At 44.3% G+C, this 25969-nt stretch overlaps 1 protein-coding gene across 3 annotated transcripts; it reads right to left on the reverse strand.

Moving 5' to 3' along the window:
• Positions 1-691: 691 nt before the first annotated feature.
• FAM20B (FAM20B glycosaminoglycan xylosylkinase) lies at positions 692-25402 on the reverse strand. Of its 3 annotated transcripts, none has more exons than XM_038183030.2 (8): positions 25294-25402; positions 18456-18985; positions 15705-15791; positions 13266-13375; positions 10924-11095; positions 8218-8409; positions 6103-6162; positions 692-4375 (listed from the first exon to the last, which is right to left on the reverse strand). In XM_038183030.2, exons 2-8 carry the CDS (start codon positions 18830-18832, stop codon positions 4144-4146), a joined length of 1230 nt encoding a protein of 409 aa, XP_038038958.1. In that variant the 5' UTR covers positions 18833-18985; positions 25294-25402; the 3' UTR covers positions 692-4143. The 3 variants fall into 3 exon arrangements, with proteins under 3 accessions (XP_038038958.1, XP_005019347.1, XP_071897865.1); XM_005019290.5 differs by lacking the exon at positions 25294-25402 and adding an exon at positions 24883-25144; XM_072041764.1 differs by lacking the exon at positions 692-4375 and adding an exon at positions 4391-5807.
• Positions 25403-25969: the final 567 nt, after the last annotated feature.

Consider the following 25969-nt stretch of genomic DNA (forward strand, 5'->3'; position numbering starts at 1 on the left):
ATGAGGCCGGCAGCTCGTCCCGAAGTCATCTCAAGGCCACAGCAGCAACCAGCGGCTTCCTTTGCTTCCAGATGCCTGACGTTCAGTGCTGCGAGAGTCACCTTGACCTCTGAAAAGCTCAGTGCAGCAGGTTATTGCAAAAACAAGCTCCGATCCAGCAAGATGAGATCTTCATGCTCTGTGGGAACAGGTCTTTGATGGCTGTGTATTTGCCGTGTCTTATAATAAGGCTTCAATAAAAGCTTAGAAAAGCCAACCACAAACACTTGCCAATTTATATACATACCTTTTGCCAAGTGAATACACCGTACAACGAGCCAGCCTACTGGGACACAAGCAAGAAATCAGCCTAGGTGTTTGGCAGATGCAGGGCCCTGGGATGCACACTACAAAGCCAAATAGATTTGCTCTCTGGAGACCATTTAAGCCTGGCTGTGTTTTGTTAGCATCACTTTGGTACACTCTTCTTGAGCACATCCTGCCTTACCAGCAAAGCTCTCGCAACCAAGCTGCGCATTTGATCCCGTTCTTGAAAATAAATACATCCCTGGAACAAATGCCATCGGTAAGCATCAGTGAAGGAATAACTGGGAAACACCAGTAGCAAAACGATTCAAACGTTCAATCCAGTAAATGTAGGAAATGGGGAGAGGGGGAAGGCATGGAGAGAAACTTAAACAATCCATCAGCGTTGCTTTATTAAAATCTTTATTCACACAATGTTGCTTTATGTGGGATTTGACCCTGGGGGATACAAGTAGAAAGTCATGATTGCATTCCGTTTTCTTATTAGCAACCTTCATTTGTGCAGCTGCTCCCAGGGGCAATCCTCTGACAGCTCCAACAGGGGTGTCTGTTTCAAGCATCTTGCTCCAGCTGCCGCAGCAAATAAATTACCTTCTTAATAAATTATTATTTTGCAGTTGAAGTTTGTTTGGCAAGACACACTCCAGTTCATTAGCTGCTGGAAGAGGAGCTGATTTCGGTGTTTCCTCCAGCCCGACTGCTGCCTTCGGAAGGAGGAGATAAATAGCAGATGGCTGATGATGCTCTCTTTTTAATTAGTTCTTGATTTCTGTGCTTCAAGCGCTCTGATATTACTAATATCCACAACATAACCATTTTGTAACATCTGGAGCCAGCGAATTACAGTGTGCACAGTGAACAAGAATTAGAAGTGTCATGAAAACCTCATCAACAGACAGCATAGCACCTGCCTCACAAACAACAACATTTTTTAGAGGTTCAAGCAGACTCCGTTTTGCATCTGGATGTTGCTTCTTATTTCCTTTGCAATGGTTACGACTGACTTTAAAATTCTCAGGGTTCCATATTAAAGCGAAACAACAATCTCTGCCAAAACATCAATGATTACAATGCCAAAATTGGATCTTCCTGATTCTGGGTAAGAGAGGAATTGATTCTTTTTTCCTGCTGCAGGACACCAAGCTCCAGTGACCACAAGAGTCAATATGACCAAAATAAAACAAAAAGAAAAGAAGGAAAAAAGCACCTATTTCCTGCTTCCTCCTAAATGATGATGCTTGACTTCATGCCCTTTGTTTACAACTAAACCAGTACAGTACTTTAATTCTTTGACATTCATACTGAAGGAAAACTTATCCCCAGATCGGATCTGACTGCAAGATTCAGCTTAAAAGCTCATAAACAAGCAAAGCATAAGCCTTGAACATGAATTTCATTTCATAAAGACAGAGGGTTTTTTAGAATTTGTTACTGAGTCAAATGCGAATCATCAGCAGTGCTGAAATACAAATCTGATCTTCAAATTTCCACAGAGACTTCCCAAAATATTAAGTGCTCATGATTTTGCTCAGAGAAAAAAAAAAAAAAATACTTCAAGCCGCTCTCATGTGCTTCAGTCTCCCCTCTCACGTAAATCACCTTGAACTTTTTGGGAAACAAATTTATGCCAAAATGGCTTAGTGTGGACCTATTCTGCTTCAGAACAAAAGCATTCACTCACCTCCTGCTACTCACAGTACCTCCCAGCCAGTGAGATGTGGCTGCAGGCTACACAATGTGTCAGCCCAGGGCACTTGGTGCTGCACTAAGGGCACCCACCAGGCACCATCCACACGGGCTAAACGCACCAAGGACCAGGGCTTCCTTAAGCTTCTGTTATATTACCCAGTACAGCCACAGAGGCACCAGCTTAACACCAGTGTCCAAAAAGCTGTCTGTGCATTGGTCCTGACTAGCAACACCAATAAATAACTCTGGCTCCAGTCCTGACTGTGGAGTGAGTCTGTGATGTAGCCAAGTCCAAAAGACATCTAGAAGAACATAAAAGCCCATTTCAGGAGAACAGCTGCATTCTACTTTCAAGATATTCTGCTCAGAAAATGACAAAAAGACATCAACAAAATAAAACTACATTTTAAAATAACCTCTTTCACTCACACCTCTTTGATCAGGTATGGCAGCAGCTGCAAGCACCAGTAAACAGCTCTTCATTTCGTCTGCCTGCCACACTGCTGCAGAGGTGGAAAGATTTTGACAGACACGTCAAGGAAAAGGGCTTAAACTGACATTTTGCTGCTCTGGCTCACAAGTCCAATAAGATATAATCACTTTGGGAAGTGATATGTTCCCTTACTTATAAGGACCATACTGTGTGAACTGAAAATTGATGTAAAGTCTTTAAAATTGGAAACCTGCTGAAGAAAGTGCTTCCCCTTCTGGAGACAGATTCAGACCTACCACGAATGTGACAAGTTTCACGGCCACAAGCTTGTCTGCAGTGCAGACTGACGCAGTGCTGAAGGATGACAGAATTAGCACAGACGAGTGCTGTGAGGCCACCCCAAAAGGCCAACTTGCACAGATCTTTCCTCACCTTATGGCGAAGCCATTAGGAGTGAAGACACCAGGATGAACACCCAGCTCCATCAGAGCATCCCAGTGGGGGCTGCAGGAAGCAGCAAGGCAGAAAAACTTACTGGAAATGCTCACAGCCGCAAGACAGGTCAGGCAGAAGGTCGGACTGAAAAACTGCTGGCATTCCACGCAACGGCAGCACTGAGCTGTGACTGTAGCATCAAGCAGCATGAAGCTCTCTCTGTGGGAGATGATGAGGAAAGAGCACAGCTCAGGGTTCTCTCCACTCTTCAGGGCCTTGTCCACAGCTGTTGGTTACTGGGGAAGTCCAGCAACACGTCCAGATTCTCCAAATTAAAAGGGGCATACAGTAAGCAGCAGGACCTCGCTAAATGGAACCTGTTTCCAAGGACAGATTCTGTCCTCCTCCTCAGCTACAACATAACAAAAATTTGGTTAACACAGACACAGGACTGCAAAGAGAGTTCCTCAACTCAGACCAGGTTCCCTACTAACGGAAAAGAGTGACAGGACATGTGGAAACTTACTTTAACCCCTTAACTATCAAGTGCTATATAACCACCCTGTCCTCCTTTAAATCTTCAACCCTGTGGATAAATCTTTGATAGGACTTCAGTGATAACACTAAACCTTTATCACAAGTGAGGCAGCCCCCTTTCTCAGCTTTTTATTGAGGAGAGGGCAGCTGAGCAGCAAAGGTCCCCTCTCCCACCCCTAATGGCATTCAGAAGAACATCCCACCCCCCGGGGTGGGGGTGCAACTCTTCAGTCTAGTAATTATTTTATTCACCACTTCCTCATTCTCTAAAGAAGCAGTAAAATGCCTAACCAGCTCACAGCTGATTACATACAACCCTGAATCAGACAAAACTCACACAACCGTATGTGGGGAAGAGAAGGGGAGAGGACCGTACTGTTCACCTCCATTTCACCCCTCTAGAACCAGTCCACAACTTAGTGTCTGTATTCCACATGCTTCCACCAACACCAGGAGCCATTTTCATCCAGTGCAACGTCCACTGCCGGCAATGGACACACCGCGATGGCCGAGATGCCACTACAGGTACCGAGCCATCCAAGGCTCAAACTTCCCACCTCTCACTGCTGTCAGCCCACGGTAAAAGCCAGCGTCACCTCTGTTTCTCTGGCTCGGAAGCTTCCTGTTCATTTCAGTCCATCGTGGCCACAGCCTGTCAGAACTGATTGTGCTGTTTTTCTATCGCTTTTTTTTTGTTTGTTTGTTTTTTTAAAAAAAGGAGTTTCATCTGTGTTCCACTACAATTACAAATGAGACAGTGTCATCCTGTCTTCCACCAGCACAACATCTGGCCCAAACTGGTCTGTGCACTGCTTCACTGTAGCCAGAATGCTGAGAAGCCGCTGGTCTAGGGCATCCAGATGAGGGTCAGAAAGCACTGGTGAGATGGGGTCATGCGACATGGCAGTTTTTAAGGCAGACTTCAGTACTCCATTCTTCAGGTAATTGAGTCTGTTCCAGGTAGAAACCCGGATGCTGCAGAAGAAAAACAAACACATTATCATACCACCATTTGGCTAAAGTCCCGTCAGCAATACCAAAAGCCAGCCTCTGGAAGGAGCCTGTAACATCGTGACTTTATCTAAACAGAAAGGAGTTTATCACAAAAATGGTTTGGGGAGAGATGGGGACCAGTTATAACCACAGCATAATTCTTATGTTATATAGAAACACTTCCAGCTCCTAGCAAGGAACTTTTTTAGCCCTGAGGCATTCTGAACAAAGTTCAGAACAGAAAGAAAATAAACAGTCTATCTGTTAATGCAAAAACAAAACTCACCTTACCTCAGGAAGAGTGTATCTGACCAATAGTTAATCACAACAGACACAAGTCACTCAACTGAACTTCCACAGAAAGTTAGCATCAGTGATCTTTCTGCTTCAATTGCCATTAACTTTGTCATGTTAGAGTATCCAAGTAGTCTTTTCTGTGAAGTCTCTTGGGATTTGCCCTCCAATTTTTGTGTCTTAGAACCACTAGTCTAAACTCCTTGCTTCTGAGGGCCTCCAAAGAAACAAGCAATGAAAGCAAGAGAAACAAGCAATGAAAGCAAGTATTGTAATAAACCAATAGTTAAAACTTATGACTTCTTATATGAAGTGTGCCTGGTATCACGAAGAAAGGATATCTGAAAAGCAGAGAACTGCAGTCCATTACATAAACATCTCTTCTGGTTACATTTGGGAGAATGTAGATGAGGAAGACTCCAAAAGATCCTCACAAAACAGGAAATTAAAAATGCATTCAAAATTAATACAGGAAAACTAAAGAATTTAAAAATCAATTAATTTAATTGTTCTCCATGTGGCTTCTGCAAAAACGTTGCAAAATGTAGGTCAGGTGTACTGTAGCATACATAAAGCCTTGCTTGGAGCAAGCAGTAGGGCGAGAACTCAGACTTTCTGCAGAGTTCCCAGGTTTCCCAGGATTTTTTCCAGGCTGAGGAGTTCATGAGACAGAACCCTCCAAGGACAGGCTCAAGGAACTCTCAGCTAGATGCTTATTTTGGAAGGTTTAAAGGGGTTTATGTTATCTTGAAGTAACAGATGCAGGAAATAGATTTATCAGTACTTTTCTTCCTGGCATTTGTATTTACTTGTTAATGAGAAGTAGCAAGGTCCTGGTGAGAAAGGAGCCACAGAAAACAGAAATCAACAGCTTGCAGGCAATAAAAATAAAATGAGCAAAAACCACAGCTCACAAGGCCAAAATGAAAACCAAATCCTGCAAAAAACTACAAACCTCTCTTTGGAAGTCACACCCTGAGCAGTGCTATAGTCCAGTTGAGAAGGAACACTTGGAAATGGAGGTAGTTAAGTTGCCAGACACGTAGAGTCCTTAGCTTCTGTCAGGGAGAACTCAAGCCGTGATGTGAACTTTTATTCAGCAGAAGCTGGATGGAGACAGCTGCAGATGCAAAGTATCTGTCATACTGACTCGGAATAGATTTGACCAGTGACCTGGAGGTGAGACTACTTCCTATAGTCTACCATCTGATTTACTACCTTAATAAAAATGTATTTCTGAGCTTCTTGAGCACTGACAGTACATCAAACACACACAGTACTTCAAAAAAAAGAAAGTACTGTCTACCTGAGTGAGTATTTTCAGGTTGCCAGAAGGCTTCAAACTTAATTGTATTGCAAATCTAAGAACAGAAATTTCATAAGCCATGTGAACAGCATCCCTGAATTTCACTTACATGCAGCACTGATAAAGAGGAGCTAGAATGCTTCTTTCATCCAGGGCAGGGTTTCCAAAGCTGAAAAGCAAAATTAAAAAAAAAAAAAAAAGTGAAGCAGTTGAACACTTAATGTTGTTCTCATCATCAACAGACTTGTAAAGAATTCAAAAATCAATACGAGGCACTTTAATGCTCCAAGAGCTTAAATCATTTAAATTAAAACATAAACAGGCCATGACCAATTACAGATATAACTCTCAACAGCATCAGTTAATGTACCAGATAAATGGAAGCAACACCAGCGTACCTAGTTCTTTATCAGACCAAGGCACCTTAGAAACAAACTTCAGAAGAGTTAGGAAATTGGGCTCATCTTGCAAAGTGGGGGAAAGGAATAATTGGTATTCTGGACACAGAGCATGAGTCTTGCCTTTCTGACACAGCTGGGCAAGGAATGAATGAAACATTAGCCCTATAATATTTTAGATGTCCAAGTTTAGCTCAATGGTTCAATATACAAGGTGATCAAGCTTAACGCTTCATGATCACACTTTCTAAGGGAGGCCTGCCAAAAGAATTTCATAGTATTTTAGCCTTCAACTACATACATGCTTTTTTTTTTTTTTTTTCCAGTTTTTGTAAAATCATAAAAAAAAAAATCCAGTTCCAACCCCCTGCCATAGGCAGGGACACCACCCACTACATCAGGTTGCTCAGGGCCTCATCTAACCTGGCCTTGAACACCTCGAGGACATCCACAACTTCTCTGGGCAACCTGTTGCAGTGCCTCACCACCCTCTGAGTGAAGAATTTCCTCCTAACACATAATTCAAATCTCCCCTCTTTTAGTTTAAATCTGTTGCTCCTTGTCCTGTCTTTGTCTGCCTGAGCAAAAAGTCACTCTCCATCTTTTTAATAAGCCCCCTCTAAGTACTGAGAAGCTGCAATGAGGTCACCCTGAAGCCTTCTCTTCTTCTGGCTGAATAGACCCAGCTCTCTCAGCCTTTCTTCATAGGAGAGGTGCTCCAGCCTCTGATCATCCTTATGGCTTCCTCTGGACCCCCTCTAACAGCTCCACATCCTTCTGGTGCTGAGGGCCCCAGACCCAGACAGAGGGCTCCAGGTGGAGCCTCACCAGGGCGGAGTAGAGGGTGACAATCCCCTCCCTCTCCTGCTGCACACCCCTCTGGTGATGCAGCCCAGGACACAGTTGCCCTTCTGGGCTGCAAGCACACCCTGCTGGCTCACGTCGAGCTTTTTTCTTCTACCACACCCACAAGTCCTTCTCTGCAGGGCTGCTCTCAGTGAGTTCTTCACTCAGTCAGTCCTTTTGTCTGCGATTGCCTCATCTGACAACAAAAGCTGACCTCAAGAAGGACTTCTCATCAGTTCCTCCCAGTTACTACGTTTCATTTTTTTTTTCTTGACAACAGTTACTATCTAAAATTATTTACAAAGTCCCTTAAGTATTTTCAAGTGCGTGGTTCTGCAAAAAATAGCATTACTAATCACCTTATCACACTTCTATGTTTTTTCCTCACCTGTCACAGATATTACCAGACTTCAGTGGCTGGTGGATCCCAGCAGTAAGCACGTAGTACACTCACATCGTCTTATTTTGCTCTTTTTTTTTTTTTTTTAAACTTTAATACTTTTATTGCTATAGTAGACACATCGAGAAGGCACAGAATGCCAAATCATTCAAAATGACATCTTGAAGGTATCTACTTGTACCATGGCACTCACTAACACTTGCTAGTAAATAGTAAATCCTAGAAAATTACAATCTTCTACCACTTAAATGAGTACAACTCTGGGGGCAGATCTGTGGTAGGAGGAGAAACACAAACGTTTACAAGCTGCTTTTGATAAACAAATTGTACTGGCCTAATTTGGGAGCTTCTGTAGTTTGATGAAGACTTAGCCCAAAGCAGGCACAGCTATGTATCTAGACCATGGAGTAAGTACAACAGCCCTTGAAAGCCCCTAATGTTTGGTGAGTAATTCCTAATAATTTTTAGCAAAAATGTACTAATGGAAAAGTGACAGAAAGAAAGAAAACAGAGACAGAGCAGATAATGTGTGCCCTCATGCCTACCGAGGCCTGGCCACCAGGATTTCCCTTTGCCTCACCTTTTGGCGTTATCCAGAAGGATGAGCATACTGGCTCCTTCATCATCCTGAAAACTCTCGTAGTGATGCCGGTCAGCGTTCCCAATCAAATAGTCAAATATTGCGGTGTCGATGATATCAAGCAGACGGGGACCCGAGTCGTAAGGTGAAGTCTTCTTCACAGCATCACAATAGCTTTCATCATACTCCCACCTGCAGGCCACCAAAAGAAACCAAACCAAATCTTCAAGGAACGCTCACACCGCAAGTACTTAAAGTAGTCCCTCTACTCAACTATCAGTGCTTAAAGAAAAGTTAAATGCAGCAATCAAGGCTCTATAAAAAAGAAAGAGCTGTACAAAAATGTTTTATTAGAAGAGTAAAACCTGTATTAACACCCTAGAGTATGGAGCTATAGTTTTAGTACAAGGTTACACACCATCTTCCTGCAGAAAAGGTCAGAGTTTGCTTAATTCCTGCTCACAAGGCAACCGTGGTTGGGCTGCCTCACTGCAAGATGTCCATTGTGACTCTCCTCCCCTCATTTTCTAACTAAGGACTTTGAGTATCAAGTCTGTTTCTACTGCCTTGATCAGCTGCCACCAGTCTTGCTTTCCAGCAACCCTCTGATCCTTTTTTTCTGCCTACTGTAAATAACCTCATTGTGGTTACTAATGTCTTCCACTGGCTTAAGTGCCCCACGTGTTCATTCTCTTCCACTCACAGTTGCTTCTTTCCTCCCCATTTTCCTTTTGGAGTGTCTCACCTTCTTCTCCACTGGCAAGATTTCAAGCTTCTCTTTTCTTTCCTCTTCTTATACACATAGCCTATGCATGTACCTGCAGTCTTACAACATAGTTGTCATGTCTCAATTCTCCAAAGCTAGGATTTTAAATTTTTCTCATTTTCTTCTTTACAGTTTTCAAAGCTATTCACCACCACCACCAAATCAGCCAGATCTTTGGCGTATATCCTTTCCATCTGTCTACTTAAATAAAAAGTACTTCTATAACATCTTCCATGTAAGGACTGAAACAATCCTCTGCAAAATAGCAGTTAACTTGGAAATGCCTTAAACCATCTGTGAATTGGAAAAGAGAAATAGAGGAAATAAAAGCTGGAGAAACTCACTGATATGCTCAAAATCACACACAGTAATAAAAGCAGAGAAAAAGATAAGAGCTTAACTACTAGAACTGTCACATGCCCCACCTCATCTTCTAGAGATCTGGACTCCGAGCTCCAATATCCCATCTTTCCTCCAGTTATCCAAATCAGAGTGGCAAAATTTTATCTTCTCAGTGTTTTGGTTAACAAATCTCTAGTTTCCCCTTTCTTTTGCATCCAGGTCAAACTTGCATTTAACTTAGAGCACAAACCCACAAGGCAGAAGTCTCAGAATGTGCTCTTCCTCGTACTTGATACACTTCCTTTATGCTATATTTCTCTCTCCCTCTACTGTTTTTCTTTCTCTTATTTTACTTTAGATCAGTACTTAATATTCTTGGAACAATTTTTCAGATATACTACGTGCTCTTCTCATTTTTCATTCAGTCTTTCAAGACAGATCTTTCTCTGACATTTATTTCTGATCCTTAATATCATATTAGCCTAAGACTTCAAAGGTGAGGAATTTTATCTATCACGTTTCCATTAAAAATTATGTAGACTAATGATACCAGACAATTTATGTTCAAAAGGCCAACTCAGGGCAGAGTAGAAGTAGCGAGACTGGGAGGAAAATGCCTACAGTTATTTTTCCATGATTATCTGACACAGAAAAAGGAGAGCAAGGCATCTAGAACTTTTAATTCTCCTGATGCCATAGAAGTCAGAAGTGCAACACACTAAGGTGCAAAACAGGACCATGCAATCCCATCTGAGCATAAGTTTAAAATACAATGTATGTCAGTCAAGTCAGCGTAGGTATCAGGGTAAACTCCTACATAAGCAGGCAGTGTACAATGAAAAACAGTCCTTCAAAAAAAAAAAAAAAAAGAACACACCTCCACAAAATTCAGTCAGTTTGACTTTTTTTTTTTAGAACATTGACCATGTTCTAAATTCAGCTGCTTCTGACCTGCTGAAAAGGAGATAACGTCTACTGCTCAAAAATCAAGCTATACATTTAATGCTCTAAAATAATTCAGTGAAGCTTTTGGATGAAACTAAGAACGACTACATTACTGGAAATCAATGGAAATCTTAGATCAAAGACTAAAAATCTCTTTCTAATCACTTGTCCAGGATACAAATTTGGAAAAAATTACTAAGGTCCAAACCATTTGCTCTGGTCATGACAAAGACATCTTCAACCCAAACATTCTGACATGCTACGTCTTTGTACAAGACCCTAGATCCCATGTGTACCCTCCTACAAAAGCATTCTTCAGATGCGTGGTCCCCAAGCACTGATGGTATCAAAAGGAGGAGCACAGGAATCTTGCATTTTCAGAGCTTGGAGTGACTTCATGGTGGAGTTAATGTACCAGGCAAGAAAAAGAAGGACAGCTCTTAGCATTGTCGAAAACAATGAAGATTTCTTTCTTGCTCATTTTCATTTAAATCACACACTAGACTTTTTGACTTCTACTGTTGTATCAAGAAAGCTGTTGGCAAACTCTGGGTTTAGAGAAGACTTGCCCCTTTAAATTAGCCACTGTACTGTGAGGACAATTCTAGTACAGATTATCACGTACAAAGATTAACCCTGTCACGATCTCATACCTGGCAAGTTTGCCTTCACGGTAAGTCCTACCCCAAGGGTGCCGATGCTTCTGAAGAGGCCAGACATCTGGTAGCCACAGAGTCACCGACCCCTCCATGATGTCCCCATCTGCACAAGCTGGTTCTGTTTCCCGACAATAGTAGCACTTTCCATAGAAGCAAGTATTATTACCTTAAAAAGAAATAAAAATAGAGTAGAACTTAATTTGAAGGATGACAACTGAAACTCAGGAGCATGCTGCTGCAGCAGAGCCTCCCCTGCAACAGCATTTCACTGCACTTGACCTCATGCTTCCTCTCTCTAAGAGAGAAAGGCTCAAAAGGGATTAGACAGACATCCATTCATTCAAAACAACATTAAAGACTAATACTTCAAGGTGAGAGTATTTATATTTTCTGCTGTATTATCTCTCAGCATGATAAAAACAACACTGCACGATCACCAAGTTTTTTGTGATCCCTTCCTAATCCTCTGGACCTCGACTCTGCAACCTTAGCACTGCTTGTTTAACGCGCTGGTCAGATTTCACACTTTTTTGAAAAAGTTGACTGTGAAGAGACAACTGAAAAAAAGATTAAGCAGAACACAAAGTTGGAGTCATAAGACTTGCCACACAATTCAGCTACTTGAGCTGACCCAACAGGAGAAACAAGCCAACATTCTTAGGACCCAGGAATGCAGCTCTGTCAGAAGTTTCACTGGTGTCTTCTGACAGAAGAGAAATGATGAAGCCCAGCAGCCTTTAGTCTGTTAAGTACTATGTAGCCTGTAGGGTAAAATAATCTTTGTAGTCTGGATTAACTTCTTTAGCTTAACCTTTTCTGCCACATCCTCCTAACCTGCCTTTGCCTGACCCCTGCCAAGTCAATTCCCGTTCCATTCCCACAGATGTTCTTCCAAAACATTCTTTAACCATGTCTCACTTCCTTGCAACACCTCTTATTCCCCGTCCTTTTTCCTCCAGCTCTACATCCAACATCCTCCCCAGACACCAACATGTGCTTCTCACTTTCCATCCTTACACCGTGGGTCCCAATCTCTCATCACAATCATCCACATCACATCAGCCAGCACTCCTTTGCAGTCCCCCATCCAGAACTGGCTCTTGTGCTCTTAGCATCCCACTTGGACAGCTGGAGGACATCAAGCAGATGATCACTAACAGTACTGAACTTGCAGCCCAGCAGATCTCAATTTGCATGGACAACCCTGCAAGCCTCGCTTCCTATGAATGGCTTACAGCAGGTCCAGCATCTGAGATTCTAGCCAGAGCTCTAGCAAATCTGTACTGAGCATTCATGAACCATCTTTCCTTCAAAACTTCAGAAACAGAGACAGATTTGTGTTGACAAGAGATTCCCCCCCAGTGCAATTGTCACAGTTCTGACCATGTATTTGGTTTATGCTCTGTAGAACAAGGGGTTCCAAGGAACCTAAGGGAAGGCAATGAAAAATTTTTGGAGCCACACTTTTCAAGTCAGCATTTGTGCTAGAAAACTGCTTAGTTACTTTGGCTGAAATGAGAAAAAGTAAAGTCTGCCTGCAGCAGACACCCAATCTAAATGCAAGAAGTTTGGCAAGGCAAAGCTACTCACTTCTGAAAGTTCAACCTTATAACTGAAAGCATTAAGCAAGCTTAGAAAGTGAGATTATCAGCTGTAATGAAGAATCATCTCTAAATTCTGAAGAAAGAATCTCTCTTTTTTTTTTTTTTTTTTTAAATTAAAGAGTGGTTATTAGGTATTTTATAAAAAGCCTGAATGATTTAAGGGTGCAGGCTGAGTCCCCTGTTGGTGCTTAATGACCACCTGGTAGGAGCTCACATTAGGAATTCCCATTCATTTCCAGCATTGTGACTGCAAACAACATAAGGAAGTTCTGACACAGTTATGGATACTTAGCAGACTGACGTGGCACAAACACCACTGAACACCAACCAATGCACCAGCTCTATAAATTATCCCAAATAACCCGTGTCAGCATTAAACAACTCCATTCTTTTCCTTTCAGGCCTAGTAACAAACATTTCTAACAGCCTGTGACAAAAATACAATTTTTACTCAAAAAAATAAAAAAAAAGAAAAAGAAAACTCATCTGTAACAGCAGCATTTTGGAACAGAGAAATTACAGATGAAAAACCACTTGGAGAAAGCAGTCCTCCTCCCCCACCAGCTGGGGTTATACAAGCATTAGGATCTCTCTTGGCACAGAAAGAGGCTTACCAGCTTCCTGTCTGATACTTAACTGTTCTCTAACTGTGTTAGATTCCCAGAGCTCTTTTTTTTTTCCATTAAACAGATTTTTCTTTACTGGGCTGCACAACCCATGGAATCTACTTACCTACAGTCATGAAGGTGCCCAGAAGCTGCTCTGTGGCAACTGGTTTGATCTCTGTACGTAGATTCACAAACCGGCCAACCACTAGCGGAGCTCGTCGGAAACCCAGAATTCTGATTTGGGGTAAAACACACACAAACAAACAAAATGACAAGAGAAGGGATAAGAATTAGCAACACAGGCAGCAGTTTTAAATTAAAAATAACTGAACAATACACTGTCTCTGTGCCACTGTGTGAAATCAAGATGATTTGAGACCAGGGAATAAAGTTGGAATGCTGCAGCAACCTCCTCACTTCTCCAAGGCCAAGTAAATAAACCCCTCTTTCTGAAGTGTCTGGGTGTTCAGTTACTTTACAGGCCATCAGTGGCACTCCTTTATTAGACTATTTGCAGCAGAGCAACACAGGATGAATCATGCTCCAACTCTGAGAAATCAGACCTGATGCCAGAAGTATCTATCACGTCTTGTGAACAGGCTCAGGCAGTAACCATATGGCCTCTGGGCTGGTCACCTGGGAAGATCATTCCTAATTTGTGGAAATTACAATCTGATAAAATGTTATGTATAAGCCCAATTCAAATGCACTTGAAAGTAAACAATCTAGGAGTTTAGAACAGTAGAATAAAACCACATGTTTGAAAAGTGCCTGGAAAAAAAAGGTGGGAAGAATAATCATCAGACTTGCAATCAAGAGATCCAGGTGCTACTCTCAGGTCTGCCACAGACCCAACTCTCTTAATGTATGCTTGATAGCCATTTGGTAGTCCTTGCATCTCAGACTCTTGGTCCCTTTTTTGAAGGGACAACCTCCATTCCACAGCAATACTGGCAGAGTCATTCCTTAATAGCTACAAGGTTGTTTAATTTTTTTCAATATTTAACAAGCAGGTCCCATAAGTATAAAATAATTCTAAGGAAGGGCTCCACAAAGTGTCTACCTAAACAAACCATGTATGCAAGAAAACAAAGCTCACAGCCAGTACAGATATGCGCAGTTTGAGATAATGCAGGCATTACAAATAGATAAATGCAGAAATCATATCCAGAACACCTGTCCCTGTAGTTTCAGGCCCACAGCTGAAAGTCCAGTATTTGGGGTAGCACAGCCTCCCCACCGGTGGTAAACACAGCATGATTCGGGTCCTTCTTGAAACAACAGCACTCTGGGCCAAAATTTGCAACGGTCACGATTAAAACAAATGTGCATGTATGTTATATGGGCAAGTAGTTTTTGCTAGATGTTCTTGAAGAATACAGAGGTACATATACAAGAAGAGAGGAAAAGGCCTCCAAAAAAAAGCCAAAGAGATAACAAGGAAGAAAGAGAAGGATGGGGTTGGACACTGGGATGGGGCTTTGAATTGCTGTCTTACAACGTTTGGTCTCAGCTTTTTCAAGGAAACTGCAGTCTGTATTTTTCTGGAAAACACACATGAACAACAGACATCTGGCTCGATCTACAATTTTTTGTCTTAACACACACAGGTTTTGGCCCACCTCCTGAAGACTGTATCAACAGTGATGGGAATTATGCAACTAGTTATCACCAAACCAATTTCCATCACCTGTGCAATGAGTTCCACAGATGACCTAGGATTAGCAAACATACCTTTAACCACCTACAAATTTACTCACAGTGAAGAGCCTCTTATTTATGTACCGAGAAGGGAAGATTAAAACTTAAATTAAGTAAACTGCTGTATTATTTGTCCCTACCTATCGCCTTGACCAAGGATTTACATCTCTTCATCTAAGAATTAACATCTTTAAATGTCTTCAGAAGTCTTCTGCAAGGTGCCCATGCCATCCTCTTATAATGAGGAGACCAAGACTACACTCAATTACTCAAGATGAAACTGCATCTCTAACCCACATTTCACAACTATCGATACTCAGTGTTCGGTATTTTCCATCCTGTTCTTCGTATCTACTGTAACTTTGGATTCTTTTTTTTTTTCTGGTAATTTTACCTCCAGCTCAGGTCCACAGCACAACCTCAATACCCATAAACACAATTAATAGATAAATAGCTGCTTTTCCTCCAGGGTGCACCGATTCATATTTAGAACTGTAAGTCTAGACGTTAACCTTTACTTTTAGCATAGCGGACATTAATCTATCACATTTGGCAGTTCAGACTCTCGCACAAAATTTGGCTCACTCTTCCTTCCGAATATGTTATAACAGCAGTTTCAGTGCTTATTCTCCTTTCCGAGTATCTCACAAAAATCCTTAATGGTAGAATCTAGCCAGATCTTTGCAATGCAGTTTCACAAAAAATTAAAAACATCACTTTTACTTTTGGCTTCAATGTGACATATTGGCAGGTCAGAAACATCTCACATGTGAGATGCTTTCTTCAAGGGACTCCTTTTCCTCCCACTCTGAGAAAGAGTTTACCAGAAACAATAAAACCACGTAGTCCAATAGTTGCATACCTATCCAAGTGAAAGGCTGCCACTTCTGCGTTGTGTCTGTCATAGCCAGCATATGGTTCTCCTTCCACTACATAATCCCTGGCATATCTGTAATGGAAGTAAATCAAAAAAGTGATTCAGGCAGGATTTCCATCAGTTTTGCTGTTCAGAGAAACAAGTACAATAACTGCTAAGCTAAATGGTCTCTGGGTCACTTTCAAAATGATTGCTTATGGGAGAGGGAGAAATTAGTGAGATTAAATGGTGTACAGACTACTGAAGTAGTAAATAAGGAGGCAAGGTCAAAAATTTAGAGTGGTCTCAAGAGCCTGGGAAGCAGGGCCCATTCAAACTAATGAGTTCGAATTCAACCATATGCCAAGTCACATCTAAGAACAAAGAACACAGACCCAGCTACAGAACAGGGGCCTATTTATACTGGAAAGCAGCAACTCTACAAATGATTCGGGGGTTAGAATAGATTGTAGATTAACAAGAAAATACGATCTGATATTGTGGCAGAAATGTCAAATGCAATCTTTTGTAGTTAGAAGATCAGCAAGCGTGAATCTGAGAATAACAGATACAGAAAGTCCCTTTCTTTTGGCGAAGAAAAGACACAATTAACAGCAAGAAGTAAAAAATTGACACTCATTACAACAACAGCAGCAGCATACCACGGTGAAGCGTCAGGCTTTTTTTTTTTTATTAGATGTTAATTAAATAGTGGAGGCAAATAAAAACTTCAGATGTTCATGACACCTGAATCAGGTCTAGATACTGCTTAAGAAGCGTAAAGTACCACTATTGATACTGAGAAAATGAGTGAAATGCAACACACAAAGCAAGGCCAAATTAGATTACCTATTTTCTCATTTCCATCTATAAATCTAATTGTGTAAACTGGATGATTTTTCAACAGACTTGGGGTTCAAGCAGAAGCAGCAGTAGTGTACGTGAAGCCACAGGGCTCTAGTTTGATGTTTTAAACCTGTTCAGAGAAAATCTCTGGGGCCAGACAACATTTCACCAGTCTGAGTACCAGTCAGTCTCTGCAGGGCAGCTCAAGAAAGCATTAACCTGTGCTGGATGCTATGTAGTTTTTGGAAGGAAGATTTGACAGATGCTAAATTTGAATTTAGCTCCAAACAAGCACTTTATTTCACTGGCATACAATGGTAGCAACCATTAAGCATATTATCTTAAGCTAGATTTTGAGTAATTCTGAAATTAGATAGCTACCAAAAGAACACAGCTTCAGAGTCAGGTCTTCTGCATGTACTTACAGCAGGCTTTTGAAAGCAGGGTCACCTTTTGAAAGCTGCAGAGCTAAAACTGATCAGTAAAGCACAATCAACTTCTTGCTTCCATGCACAATAGGCATCTAGCACCTCCCAGGGCAAAGGTGGCAAATCAAGAGAATCCATTCTTTTCCAGCCAGTGAGCTCTCTCAAAAAGGTTGTTTAATACAGCAGCTTTCATACACCTTTCAGGTCAAAAGCTGAAAGTTAAGTAGATTCTCCTGCAATGACAGAACAAGACTCTACCTCCACATCTAGCTAGTCAGCAGTCACAAACAGACAGCCGCAGCCATACTGTCTGGCACTCCTATAAACTGTCTAGCACTCCTATAAACATTCCCAGCAGCACATGTCCTTGATGGAGCATAGTCAGGGATCGCCTGCACGGACATTGGAGCGTAACGTAGTGTTTGGTGAACCTCTTTACAGCACTCACTTGGACAGAAAGCGCTATGGAAATGCCACAACTTGTTATGGCACATATTGGATGAGCTGCCTGCCATACCACCAATGCTCCTGTGTGAACGGTTCACATGGTTAAACACTGCCTGGCCCCACAGTGAAGCTCCAGCCAGGCCAGTAGCTGAACATACAGAAACAGGAGTGCAAGTTCAGGAAGTGGAGGGCAGATGTTTTTCCTCATCCTCTAATCACTCGTTAACATGTCAGAAAAACTTCGTAATTTCTCAGTCCAACATCCTTTGGAGAGAGATGTACTCATTCTGGGAGGACAACACTTCACATTTGCAATGCACTCCCATAAAACACCTTTTTACATCTTTTTCTCTTACTTTCTTTTCCCCCAAAGGGGAACAGTTCAAAAGTTTTATAGATGTGCTCAAGATTTCATAGATGTCCAATCACATCAAATTTCCCTTCAGATCACTGTAAACAGAGGCCTTACCAAGGAAACATCCCTACCTGCTCATTCTTACTTTGCTCCTCCACTACTTGCTACTGCCAGACAAGAAACTCCTGAGTTTTCGTTCTGACCTACCAAGCCATTTTTACAGCCTACATGAAGCTACACCAGACATCCAGATCCACTTCTAAGAGCACTGTGAGCTTTCCCTCCTTCCCTATTTTTGAACTGCATTCTCTCCTGGCAGTTTTTATTGAGAAAGAGTAGGCAAGACTTGTCTCCATGCTGCCAGAACAGGCACTTCCAGAATTGCGAAGATACTGTTCAGAAACATGTTGATTTAACCAACGCTCCCTGAGGACTGAACACAGTGATTATTCTTTTAACCTGCAGCAAGGCTGGTGCAAGCACCAAGCCGTACAGCCTGACAGACAGCTGGCACAGCAACCTAGTGTTACCAGGGGACCAGTGAGGCTCTGTATTGTCTCACAAATAACAGAATGACCTTTCCGTTTGTGTGCAAATTTGTAACTTGGGTTAATGCGACAACGTGGAGACAAAGAAATACATAAAGCAGTTATTAACCCAGTCACTGAAGGCAATATTTACCTCTTGGGTTTGAAGACAACCTTCTGTCCTCCTTCAAGTATTAGCAAAGCTTTCAGCTGGGTCCCTTTGTATCCCACGTCAGCTTTTATTATCTTCTTCGTCGACATGGCGTGCATAACAGCCCCTAGCTCGGGCGTCTCCTCGGGATACACCTCCCGGGGCACCACCCACTGGGCTGCAATCTCCCAGGGGGACTGCAACGTGTGGTCGAGGCGGGGGTCCAGCTCTACGCGCAGGCTCGCCATCATGCGGTGGAAGGCGCGCTGGTCCTCCCGGTTGGCAGCTGAGGTGTCCAAGTTGTCAATGAGGAAAACTTTTGTGAAGATGAAGATGACAAGGAGGATGGCCAGGAGCACGACTCGCTGCTTTAGCTTCATGGTGACTTGCAACCCTTCTCCCCTGACTCTTGCTTCCAAGAGTTCCAGGAAGTCTATCGGAGAGCAGGGTGAGGAGCGGGATGTTAGTTAATGAATTCATTCATAACTTGCATTGTAAGAGAGAGATGGCCACTGAAGCATCTTCTGGTACTCCTAAAAGGAAACAAAATACAAACTTAATTGTCTTCCCACAGATCCCACCAAGCTGAAAAATCAAGTCTGTTCTTGGAACATTAAGTCTGGATTATCTACACTGGTATCCTAAAGCCCACGCATTTCAGTTAAACCACGTGTTTTGCTGCCTCCCTGTAGCCTTTAAGCGATCTACAAGAAAGGGGAAATTGCCTGATAACATCTCTACGAAGCCAAAATCACAACAGCGTGTGTTGCTAGCTGCAACTACAACGGGTGAGACTTCTGCAGAGAATTATAGTGTAAGTCAGTGGCTCCAATTTCACAAACTCCATTAATACAAGAACCCAGGACCTCCAGTCTCCTAGGGATTCATCACTGAAGAGAGGTGTCCCAGGTAGATTCTCTAACACTAATAAGCAGCTAGAACAGTTTCACTGCCTAGTTCCTGAAGCTGTAAGGACTTAATTTATTGCATTTCATTTGCAACCACTGTAATTGACTCCTCTTTTCTCCATTCTCAAAAAAAAAAAAAAAAAGTGACATCTTTACTTTCTTGTGGTTAACTCTGCATCTCAGGCAGTCAACTGTAAAACCAGTAACCACAAAAAATACATAAAGTGTTTGTAACCTCAACAACAAATTAACAGGAAAAAACATAAAACACTAGCACCGTAGTCCCAGAAACATCACCCAAAACACAGTTAAAGCCACATGTGCTTCTATATTTACCTTGGGCTGCAAGATGTGCCCCACCCCTCAACAAGTCTTTGCCTGTTACGTTTTACCATGTAAGGACAACATAACACTGAGTTAAACAACTTTATTTCAGTTATGAGGACAGGAATTATCTCCATACTATCAACAACAGTAGTTAAAAACCAAGTGGAAACAGACACTATGGCACATCTCTGAGGAGCACCCAGAGCCAAGAGAGATTTCTCTTTGCCCAAGCTATGCTAATCATGCAAACCCCAAATGGCACCCTGAGCCGTGGTAGGACTAATATAGAAAAGCTTTCTCATGCGATTTAACAATAAGCGTATAAACCAGTCATTATTAATCATGTCACTGGAAAAACAAGCCATGCAGGCTAAGTTCATTTACCAGCAGCAACCAAAGGACAGCGAGACCACAAGCTGCCAGCCAGACACAGATGACAGCCGGCTGAAGAAGACGAAGCCGTGCTGAAGCACCTGCGTGGACATCGTGCCCTGCTCACACAGGTCTTAAGGAGTGCAAAGGTGCTGAGGACCTGCATGCACTGCAGAGCTGCACCTCCACTGAAGACGGAGGCTGTGCCAAACGCTGAGGTGCACTCTTTGACTTTGAGCAAGTCATCAGTGCAGAGGCAGGTTTGCCACGGTGTAAGGATACCGGTATAAAACCACACGCAAGCCCAAGAATGACTTCATGCACCTTAAACAAATTTGCAGTAGGCAGCCCCACCCTCCCTGCCAGCTGTGGGGCTCCCCCAGCTCCCTGTGCGTCACTGCCAGCTTTCATACTGCGAGGCAGTTCGGTGAGCCAGGCTGCACACCCATCTAACCACCGACTGCCTCCGTCTGCCAGTTTTAAGCCAACCTGAGGAGAGCGGCTCTCAAAGAGAGCTCCCCTAATGGGAGACGATGCAGCAAGCGGTGACAGAGCTTACCCAGGTACGGAACGGCACTGCTGTCAGCACCACCACCCGCGGGGTGGTCCCATACTCCATCCATGCCCAGTGCTGCTGGCAGCCTAACGTGCAGCCGAAACCCCTGCGCAACAAAGGTGAGCGGCTGAGCCATCCGGTAGCAACCCCGTTACAAAAAGCCCACCAACAGGGACGAGGAAACGCTGTGACCAACTGTCAGCTCTTATTTTCACAGTGACCTTTTCCAGCACAGCCACCAAGCTGAGCACGAGCCAACGTACAGGTGACAGCCTCCAAAGCTGTGAGAGGGTGGCTCTTTGCCCAGTTTACCACCGGATTATTTTTTTTGCCCTCCTTTAGGTGACAGCTCAGTGCAGTTTGGCCTTTCCCAAGCTACACATTTTGCCTCTTAAATACTTTCTATAAGGCCTGTCAACAGAGGCAGGGAAGAAAGTGAAAGTCTCACAGCAATGAGTTAAAAGTGAAACGTGAACAAGGGGGTTAACATTAAGAGCAACCACTTGCAGCAACATAAAAACCCTCTAAAGGGTAGTGAATAGGGTGAAAGAAGGCTTTAACCGAGCGCTGTGGTCCTGAGGTAACCATGAGGTATTAACTTTAATCTACTGGAAAACAAGCACTTGTACCAACAGTGAACGACAACAAGACAGACGTTTATACGGTAATTAACACAGATTATTGTTCATCTCAGCTCTGTGTAGGCAGCCCGCATTTCTCTGCACAGCATGTCAATTTGCATACTGCAAGCATGACAATGAGAGGCACAGATGAGGAAGATGTGGCTGACCTGAGAGTCCTATGTTTTAGAAATAAAGAAAAAATCTTCCCAAGAGAGCCCAAAATAATGATAACATTCTTAAATCTAAGAAAGGAAGGCAGATCAAGCTACAACTGTTCCCTCCGATCGTAATTTATTTCTTTAAAACTAGTAATTCTGTCATTTTGAACACTGTGGTTGTTGGGATCTGCTTTCATTCATTTTTAAAATCCATCCAAGTTTGTCAGAAGTCCCACAGAAGAACATGGCTCCTTTCAGAAGGATTACTCCTTCTTATGAGAGATGCATACACACACATCTTTAGAAAGCCTGACAAGCCAGGGTTGGCTGCCTAAAGCACTGGACAGAAACGTTTCTTATCTTGGGAGCTCAAGCTGGGCACCCACTTTCCTACACTGAGTTTCAGGAATGCTAAGTTTCTCCACGAGTACTTTGGGGCAGGGGGAGAGGGAAGGATACAACTCGGAGCCACCACTTAAATCAAAGGCCATTTACTTAGCCTATCCTTTGTGACAGCTCTGAAATGAATTTTGGCTGAAGGCCTTCAACAATGGAGATAGAAGTCAGCAAAAGAAATTCAATATTTGCTCTAAGACATTTCGGTAATTCCCGTAACTGAATGACCAGTCCTCAGCAAACACCTCTCCCCATGTCATACAACCACTCCTTACATTCCGCCTGAGCCCCGACTGCAAGCAGGTGATCCCCATCCCAGTCCTTGCTGACAGACGCCAACGTGAGTCCTCAGCTGCTTTTCCCCCCCCAAACACCACCCCCCCCTGAGGTTGCTACGCAATTGATTTCACACACGAGCTGCAGAGCCTGCACGGTACCCGGGAGGTGCCAGCATTATGCTCGCTGCTGCACAGAGCGAGCCAACAAAAATCAATCCCTGCGCGAAGAAGTTCACCACAGAGAGCAAGAACTTCAGCTTTATTGTTTCAAATTCAAGGCGGTTAAGAGTGACAGCACCCGGGTGCTGTAAGAAAATATTGATGCGGTTCTGAAAGAAATTAATTTCTTCCAAAAGGACAATTTAATTTCTTTCCAAAGCAAAGCACAAGCGTTTGTCACGATGGATTGGCAAGGAGGATTATGAAAGCTCAGGAAGGATGAAGCTGGTCCTGAAACAAGGACAGAGATGGAAAGGGTGGCCACAGAAATAAATGAAATAACAACTAAGAAAAAAAAATGTTATAAGGGGGAAATAGGGTAAGAGTAGAACTCCGCAGAGCAAAGGACAGAAGAGCCCAGGACAATGACAAAATAAGGGACAGCAATAAGCTCAAAGGAGACCCAGAAAGGAAATAGTTCCAAACATGGAGAGGGGTGAAAGGACAAGGCAAGGGTGCCCCCACTTAAATACAAAATAAAAAATAATAAAAATAAAAGGAGCAAAGGGGCCGAGTAGCCAGTCAGTTCTACATCACGGCCACAGGAGCAGCGGGCGTATGAAACAATGCTAGATGTTCTTGAAACAAAAAGGCACCAGGGAAGGAACAGCCAAAGTTCCTAGAAGCCAAACAATTTTTAAGCCTCCAACCAGAGTGAACAACCCAACAGAGCAACCCCAATACCTACAGCCCCAGAACCCACACCCTTCTCCCCATATAGGGCAGCCACGCTGATCCCTTACCAAGCCCAGGTTAACTCTAAAAGTAGTGGGGTTTCAGTACTTTTTTTTCGAGATTCTGCTTAGCACTATCTCCAGCTACCATTATTGAACAGAAAACAGAACCCAAAGAGTTTGTCGCTTCATCACCCAAACTCTACTTCCACGTCACAAAAAGACAGGGAAAAAAACACCTCCCTCTCTGCCATCTTACCATACTTCAGAACAGCTAGGAAAATAAAACAGAAATAAACAACCATGACAGCTTTTCCACAGTGCAGTCAACTGCCAGGTTTGCCCCCAAAAAGTTTTTTGACTTTAAACATCTTGTCAGGCTATTTCCTGATCAGTTTTGTCTCTTGTTACAGCTAGGTCTGTATTCTCAGCAAGTAACTCATCTCCCAAATCAATACCCAAACACCAGCATCGTCTAAATATCACGGTGGGGTCACTGTGCAGACAAGCACCTGAACGAAAGCACACCCCTTTGCACTGAGTACCAACAGCACAGCACTTTACTCCCAGGTCAAAAAGCAGCATGAAACTTGCCTGCTACAAACAGCAGCAAAACCTGTTACTGTCAGCAGCCCACAACATTAGCAGAGGACCAGCTGAGCTGCCATCTCAAAAAGACTTGCATGCAACACAAACTGATTTTATTGTGCTCCAAGTGACAGAAAAGGTCTGAGTGGGGGCAAAAGTTTCCTCCGTCAGTGCTAGGACACAAGAAATCATAGTTCAAGCAATGACAACCCGATATAAATATGGTTAAGTATGCTCTAAGTTTTATTTATACTCATGTTTTTTCTTCCTAACCACACCTACGCCCTTTAGGATCTCCTATGAAAAGGTCTTCAAAAGCTCTCCAGTATATCTCAGAAAATGCCTTGAAGAAACAGCGTATAGAGCAGTGACATTTTCCTCTTCCCAAAGCCTACTTCAGCCTCACCAGATCGATCAGTCTTCCTCCCCTCCCCTCTCTGGCCAGCTCCCTCACAGCTCCTGCCTTCTCTCCCTGCAAAAGCCTCGATATTTCAGTCTTTACAGCCAGGCTCCCACAGAGCTTTGCGTAGATCCATCAGACTCATTCTGTCACTTCCACTCTCTGTACGCTGCTTTGTGGACTAGTTTAGTAACCCAGTGCACAAGGCTTCGTGTGCATTTACTTGTCTGCTTTTTCTGTTAAAACCCACACTATCTATAGGCAAAATCTTAGTGACAGCCTACGCTTGAATTTTCCGTGCACAACTGCATCTCTGCATGACCATGAGAGTATAGATAAAGTAAGAAAGATCACAAGCACTTTAACCACCATGTTATTCATGCCTGTAGCTGTGAACACCAGTGACTGCCTGAGATATTCCTGTACTGAGAGAAACAAAATCATTTTGTTTACCTGTCTACCTCGCTCCCATTACATTCCTCAGCAACTTTAGAACCCATCACCTAAATTTCTGCCACGTTTGTCAGAGGATCACCTCCTCGAGCTTTATGGAAACACCCAACAGGTAGAGGACAGAAAACTCAAGGAGCCAAGGGCAACCCAGGGCACCCCCTCGAGCTGTCCAGCAGCTGGCCGGCCACTTGGCAAACACCACCCGCCACCAGAGCTGGCTGTGCAATGAGGAGGGGGCAGGCGGGGACACGGGGAGCAGTCCTAGGGAGAGGGGGGCTGTTGGGGACTGGGGGCAGGTGGCAGGCAGGCACGAATTGCCGCGGTAGGACGTGGCAAGCAAGGGCACAGGAAACCAGGCTGCATCGATCCTCCTCACAGAAAAACTTCCCTTCAAGCAGGGTTCGTATGGAAACAAAGTTTATATAACCGCACTTTTCCCTGGGAAGCTTTTGGAGCCGCCGGCTCATTTCAGACGCACCTGAGAGCACCGAGGCCGTTTACACGCGCTGACTGGAAGCTGGCAGCGGGGCTGCGGCGCTGGCTCCACAGCCGCCTGCTCGCCTGGGCCAGCCCGGTTCTGCCCCGGTGAGGAAGAGGCAGCCGGCACCGAGCGGCCGAGGCGGGCAGCGAGGGGCGGCGCTGCCTCCTGACAGGGCGAGGCCCGGCCCGGCCCGGCCCTGCCCTGCCCGGAGGGGCCCGAGGCGGGGCGGCGGCCCCGGGCCCGCACCGCGCCTCAGCAGGGGCCGCCCGCGGGGGGCCCAACGGCCCTAACGGCTGTAACGGCCCCTCCGCCACCAGGTGCCGCCGAGCCACGCAGGCAGCGGCCCCTCAGGGCTCCTCAGGGCCCCTCCTCTCCCCTCCCTCCCGGCCCGGCCCTGGCCGCACTCACCCCTCCCGGCGGCCCCGCTCCATGCCCGCCGCCACCGCCGCCGCCGCCGCCGCGGCCCCCTCCCCCCCCGCCGGCCCCCCAACATGGTGCCGCCCGCCGGCCCGGCCCCGCCCCGCCGCCAATAGGCGGCCGCCCCGCCTCCCGCGCGCGGCCCACCGCCCAATCGGCCGCCCGCCGTCGGCTTGACCGAGGGGAGGCGGCGCGGCCGCTGATAGGCCGGCGGCGGGCGGCCCGCTCCGCCCTCCGCCAATGGCAGCGGCCGAGGGAGCGCCCACCTGCGGCCGGCTGAGGGGAGGGGGGGGTGAGGAAGGGGAACGGGGTTAACCCTATCGTGCCCGGAGCCCCCTGAGCCCCACAGGTTGCCCTATAGGGGCGGGGGGCGTTATAACGGGCACCCCACAGCATTTATAGGGCTTATAGGTTACGTTATGTTACACAACACAACATTTTCTTCCAGGACTCCCCCCCTGCCTGTTTAAGCTGAAGAATTAAAGCGTTTTGTTTTTCAAAATAAATAAATAAATAAAACACCACAAAAACCCCAAGTTTTAGGAACAACCTTTGAAAAAACACGGAGCCCATCTATGGCTCCCTGCCCTGAGTGTCCAAACACCCCCACAGACGCCCCCCGGGCACTGTTCACCCACGTACACACAGGAGCAGTTCCATCGCCACA

The sequence above is a fragment of the Anas platyrhynchos genome, chromosome 8, assembly GCF_047663525.1.
Source record: "Anas platyrhynchos isolate ZD024472 breed Pekin duck chromosome 8, IASCAAS_PekinDuck_T2T, whole genome shotgun sequence".
NCBI classification, from domain to species: Eukaryota; Metazoa; Chordata; class Aves; order Anseriformes; family Anatidae; genus Anas; species Anas platyrhynchos.